Raw genomic sequence first — 6000 nt, forward strand, 5'->3', positions numbered from 1 at the left:
CTCACATGATTTACTTACACTGTTTATTACGAGGAGTTAAAACCAGGCTGCAAAACTCTACTAAAGGACCTGCTTTAAAAATCCCTGGGCCGTGAGAAACTAAATCCAAGGTTAAAAAAAACTGTGTCGGGAGAGCTGGTTGTTTATTCACTGTTGCTTTCTGTGGCTCTTTCTCTCCTCCCACAGGTGTTGTACAAGGAAAACATAGGGAAAGCCACCCCCACCCCCGTCACCCCCGAGATGGAGAGAGTCAAACGCAATCAAGAGATCATTAGCTCGGTACTTCCACCAGGAAAACACTTCCTAAACCTTGGAATGAAGTGTTTAACACACCGTAACACTCAGCAATCTGTGCTTATTAACTCCAGGCACAGCGACACAACCAAAGGCTTCTCCTTAACACTGTTTGAAGCAGGATTTCACTGAGGAAAAAAAAATCCCTTTTTGAGTGGATTTTGTTTTTCTGGTTGATTTTTTTATTTTATTTTTTTTAACCCTTTCTCACCCCAAGTGTGTTTCCAGCAGTTGATTCCACGCAGGGGCCCATCCCTGCATCCCAGATTAATGGCCAAGCTCCAGCTCCTCCCGTGCCCCAGCTCTAACCCTTTCTCGGTGTAACTCCAAAGCTGGGCTGAACGTTCTGCTTTGTTTTCCTTGGGGTTTTTCTTTTTCCTTTTTAAATGACCTGTGGATGCTCCCTTGTACCCCGCAGGTCCTGTACAAAGAAAACATGGGCAAAGTGACTCCGACCCCCGTCACCCCCGAGATGCAGCGAGTCAAACGCAACCAGGAGATCATCAGCTCGGTACTTAACGGGGAGGGCTTTGTTTGCCTCTGGCCTAACAAACAGCAGCCTAACTCCTGACTCAAAGCCGAGTTCAAGCTAAAAAATAGATGTGTTTCTTTCTGCAGATTAATTGCTCCTTCTAAACCGATCCCACAACTTCACGGCTTTTCTACAACTCTGTGTATTTGTGGGTTCTATCCAGACAAGCTCAGAGACCTCTTGCTGGAGATTATGGAATGTTGGGGTTAGAAAGGACCTTAAATCCCGTCTTGTTCCACCCCCACCTTCCACCAGACCAGGTTGCTCAGGCACATTCAGGTTTATATTTAGTATTTCAACTTTCAGTAGATTTTCAGGGGAATTTGACTTCAGGGAAAAACACCCACCCCTGACATCTGAATTTGGGACAGCGTGGCAAAAAAGGTCAGGAATGACTTAAAATATACATAAAAAAGCAGGTAACTGTTAAAGAAATGTTTTCTGTAGAGCCAGAGGTGTCTTCCTTGAGCCTCTGGCCCTTCAGCCTCCCTGCCCCTGGATAGAGCCCGGCTCTGTTAACCCCAAAGCCCAGCTTTTCTCTCCAGTCTGCCTCTCTCACCCCTTCTGGCAGCACTAAATGTTTGACTTTTTGGCAATTTGATAACAAAGTAACCCTTTGTGTTCAAACCCTTTCCGTTTGGGGATTTTTAAGCCCCTGGGTACATGTTGTGTATCCCACAGGTGTTGTACAAAGAGAACGTGGGGCAGGCGACCCCCACCCCGGTCACCCCTGAGATGGAGAGAGTCAAACGCAATCAAGAACAGATTAGCTCGGTACTTCCCCCAGGAAAACACTCCCCAAAGATCCCACTGAAGTGCTTAACACGAGATGATGTGATAGAGAACTTCTTAATAACCTGGTTTTACTTCACTCTCTAATTTTTCCTCTTAGCAAGTCACCTCTTGCAATGACTTTTTTGGTGTGTAACTTGTTAATCCTCTTTCTCCTGACTTTTTTCCCCTTTCCTAACAGCTGGTGTTGTCTCTAAACCCAGTAACAGCCCAGTTTTTGGTTTTCTCCCGGTGATAATTCCTCTGTGCTCTGTAGGTTGCCTACAGGGAAGGCTTAGGGAAGGCCACCCCCAGCCCGGTCACTCCGGAGATGGAGCGAGTCAAGCGCAACCAGGAACAGATCAGCTCGGTACTGAGGGAACAGCCAAGCCTTTGTATCCAAAATAACCACCCTGAGCCAAACCCACTCTAATTCAACCTCATTTTCCCAGTTTTCCTCATTTTTGTCTATTTTCCCTCGGATTTTTTTTTTTTTCACCTTTTGCCAATAACTTTTCAGCCGCTTTGTTTCCCGAGATCTTTTCCATCCTGCAGCGCTGGGTTTGCTTCAATAACCCCGTTCCCAGAGAGCTGGGATTCTGCCTGGAATTCTGAGCTGTGTCCACGTGCTTGTGCTCTGCAGGTTTTGTACAAGGAGCACATGGCAAAGGGAACCCCAACCCCTCTGACTCCGGAGATGGAAAGAGCCAAACGGAACCAGGAGAACATCAGCTCGGTGAGTCCTGCTCAGCCAAGGGGAAAATACACTAAAATCACATTTTATCCCTGAAATCCTCACTCAGAGTTGAGGCTTGGAGGGATGAAGTAACCACATGGAATTCTTTAATATATTCCTTGTGATTCACTGGAGTTTGGGGGATTTTTGAACAGTTAAATTTCAAGTAACACGTTGCTTTCAAGTCTCTTCTGGTTTTGCTGCTCTTACACTTCAGGAGACAGAAAATGATGGTTCCTCAGTAAGAGATTTCTGATGTTCTCTATAAAAATCTGGACCTGGCCTCCTTCAGGCCCTTCTTTGCTAACCTGAGGTAAATCCTGACACGGTTCTGTCCTTGTTCTCCCCTGGCAGGTTCTTTACTCCGACAGTTTCCGGAAGCAGGTCCAAGGAAAAGCCGCCTACGTCCTGGACACGCCGGAGATGCGGAGAGTGAGGGAGACCCAGAAACACATCTCCACAGTAAGGGCAGCTCCAGAGGGGCCTTACCTGGGGAAGGGAGTTAAACCTAAACATAAGCCTGGTTGGCAGCTCAAGGACAGGTTTGCTGACCCAAATCTTTCACACTAAAGCATTCAAGGAATTAGGCTCTCTCGTGGCCCCTTGGACTGGGAAAGCCAAAGTTTGGGACACTCCCTGAACTTCACCTGAGGGAAGCAGGGGTCACAGCTGAGCTGCAGAGCACAGCCCTTCCATTTGAACCTGCAGGTGAAGTACCACGAGGACTTTGAGAAGAGCAAAGGGAGCTTCACCCCCGTGGTCACCGACCCCATCACGGAGAGGGTGAAGAAGAACATGCAGGACTTCAGTGACATCAGTTACAGGGGCATCCAGAGGAGGGTGGTGGAGATGGAGCGCAAACGTGTGGACCAGGACCAGGAGAACCTCACAGGTAAGGCTCTCCAAAGACCCCAGTACCTCCCAGGTAAGCAGGAGCTAATTTCATAAGGACTTCACTACTTCATTTCCACAACACAAGCAGAGCTGGGATGAGTGGTTTAATTTAAGCTCAGCCACATCAATTCTAATTCATCATTACTTGGGGATGATATTTTTATGGAAGTCCTTTCTTGACAGTCTTTTCTTTGAAAATCTCTTTTGAAAAAATATTGTCTTGCAGCAGCTGTGGTCTGCCTGTCCCCAGCTTTAGAATGTAACACTAGAATATTATACTGTAGCACTAGATTATATCTCTATGCATATTAAAGACCCTGATGTGGATGAACTGTAAAAAAAAGCCTAATCTGTGCTCTACAATTGAGAAATACAAATCGATGAAACAAATATGCTTTTCATAAAATTCCAAACTGGTTTGGGATAAAAGGGACCTTAAAGCCCATCCTGTTCCACCCCCTTCCATGGGCAGGGACACCTCCCACTATCTCAGGTTGTTCCAAGCCCCCTCCAGCCAGGCCTTGGACACTTCCAGGGAGGCCACAGCTGCTATTCCTGCTGTCCAGGCCAGGGCTGTGCCGCTCCAGCTCTCCAGCATTCCCGCTTCTCCCGCAGGTCTCCGTGTCTGGCGCACCAACCCCGGATCTGTCTTCGACTACGACCCGGCCGAGGACAACATCCAGTCCCGGAGCCTGCACATGATCTCAGGTGTGTCCCAGGGGCTCTTCTACTGGGGCAAAACAGGGTTTGTACTCCTGCAAACGTGGGGTCTTGGGGCCAAACAGAGCTGAGAGGTCAGGGGTGACACAGGGACACAGGACAAACTGTCTGTGGCTGCTCCTCCCCAGCATATTTTCAAACAAGACATTATTAATTTTTCTGTCATAAAATGACCCAGCACAGGCAGGAGGAGGATTGTTTATATGACCCACACAGCACGTGATTCCTTTTGCAATAACTAAAAGTACTGTCCTGAGTTACATTTATTCTGTTTAACTCCTTTCCTGCTTATTGAGAGGAAAAATACCTGAAGGGTAGAAACCAGTCTCAGGGAGGGCTCAGAGCTGTGCCAGAGAAGGAAGGGAAAGGTGGGATAATTAGAATAAAAACTCTGGAGGACTAAGAGGAAGGAGACTGGAGAAAGGATAAAACTACTGTGACTGTTGAAGAGCAGAACTTGAGCGTGGTGTCCACGGAACACTTAAAAAAATCACTGGGAAACACCACCGAGGAACCATAAAATACACTGGGATTATTTACACGGAGTTTTTTCCCCATAAACTTTGGGAAACAGCAGGGCTGGGGCTGTGAACCCCCACGGGTGTGGTGACCATGCCCCTGCTGTCCCCCAGTCCAGGCCCAGCGGCGCAGCCGGGAGCATTCCCGCTCCGCCAGCGCCCTGAGCATCAGCGGCGCCGGAGACGAGAAATCCGAGCCCTCGGAGGGCACCGACCAGCGCCTGTCCTACTACAGCAACGGGGGCTTCTTCACCACCACCACCACAGGTACGGGGGCAGCGGGCAGGGCAACCTGCCCACGCCAGCTGGGGCACCCATTCCTGCAGCCAGGACAAACCACAGCTCCAAAAGGGCAAGTTGTGGACACAACCAACGTGTCAATCTGTTCCAGCAATTTGAGCCACCCAAGTGCCCTGTCCCTGATCTTCAACCACAACAGCTCCATCACCAGTAACACCACAAACTCTGTTTCCCTTTCAGTGGGCTACAAACAGGTGAAAACCATCGAGCTGCCACAACAACGCTCGTCCTCGGTGGCCACCCAGCAAACCACGGTGTCCTCAGTCCCCTCCCACCCCTCCACTGCTGGGGTGAGTCTAACTCTGAGCCTGGGATTAGGACACAGCCCCAGGAGTTGATTTGGCTGCCTCCCCACAGTGCACAGCCCTGCAGGGGTCATGGCCCATGGTCTGTAGTGCTTCAGATTATGTTAATCCAGGATTAAGTCAGGAACGTTTCTCTCCCCTGGGCTGAAGCTCAGTACTAAACCCAGTGAAGGTGTAACTCCCACTGAAGTGGGACAGATCCTCACCTGGACTTCAAAACTTTGAATTAGCACCTTAAAATTTGAATTAGCTCTTCCTCCTATTCCTGAGATTGAGTCTGGAGTAGATCCATGACAGTGGGTATGGCTTTGCCTCCCAAAACCTGCCTGGAGACAACACCTTAAGGCTACACCTGGAGCTACCCCAGGCTGGTCCTGCTCAAACCCACCCTGCAAACATTTTGTTCAGGCTCAGTGTCACCAGCACACACAGGTATGGTGGCACTCAGGTAACCAAGGTGCCCAGGGCCCAGGGCAGGAGCTGGGAAGGAACAGGATGGGTTATTTCCCACCTCAACACAGCATTATTTGCTTCATCTCCTGAAGCACCTGGTACCAGGCAGAAGGAAATAAAAATCACTGTATAGTGTGTCTAAGACAGACTAAACCCAAGTTAACAGTATTAAGAACTAAGTTAACAGCAGTAAAACTAAGTCAACAGCAGGAGTTACAGCATGAACCCTGAGGAATTCAGAGTTCATTCAGGGGGAACTCACAGAAGAAGCTGAACCAGGAGATTTAAAATGGGAGCAGATTCTGCCCTCAGTAGTGAGTCAGACTTGCCCTTCCCTGCTCTGACACTGATTCCCAGCCCAGCTGTGGCTGTCAGAGTTTACCCAGTCCTTCTTTCTGCCTGATTGCCAGCCCAGCTCTGCTGTCAGATTTACCCAGTCCCTGGGGGTACCCCATTCCCAGCCCAGCTCTGCTGTCA

General features: G+C 49.0%; 1 protein-coding gene across 1 annotated transcript in view; it reads left to right on the forward strand.

Annotated features, from left to right (window-relative positions):
- NEB (nebulin) overlaps window positions 1-6000 on the forward strand; it is a 99062-nt gene that overhangs the window by 92218 nt on the left and 844 nt on the right. The window contains exons 116-125 of the mRNA XM_027656241.1: window positions 187-279; window positions 713-805; window positions 1508-1600; window positions 1875-1967; window positions 2241-2333; window positions 2688-2795; window positions 3042-3225; window positions 3843-3935; window positions 4580-4732; window positions 4946-5055. Of these exons, the coding sequence (XP_027512042.1) occupies window positions 187-279; window positions 713-805; window positions 1508-1600; window positions 1875-1967; window positions 2241-2333; window positions 2688-2795; window positions 3042-3225; window positions 3843-3935; window positions 4580-4732; window positions 4946-5055 (1113 nt within the window). The remainder of the gene's footprint in view (window positions 1-186; window positions 280-712; window positions 806-1507; window positions 1601-1874; window positions 1968-2240; window positions 2334-2687; window positions 2796-3041; window positions 3226-3842; window positions 3936-4579; window positions 4733-4945; window positions 5056-6000) is intronic.

The sequence above is a fragment of the Corapipo altera genome, unplaced genomic scaffold, assembly GCF_003945725.1.
Source record: "Corapipo altera isolate COAL_440 unplaced genomic scaffold, ASM394572v1 68, whole genome shotgun sequence".
Lineage (NCBI taxonomy): Eukaryota > Metazoa > Chordata > Aves > Passeriformes > Pipridae > Corapipo > Corapipo altera.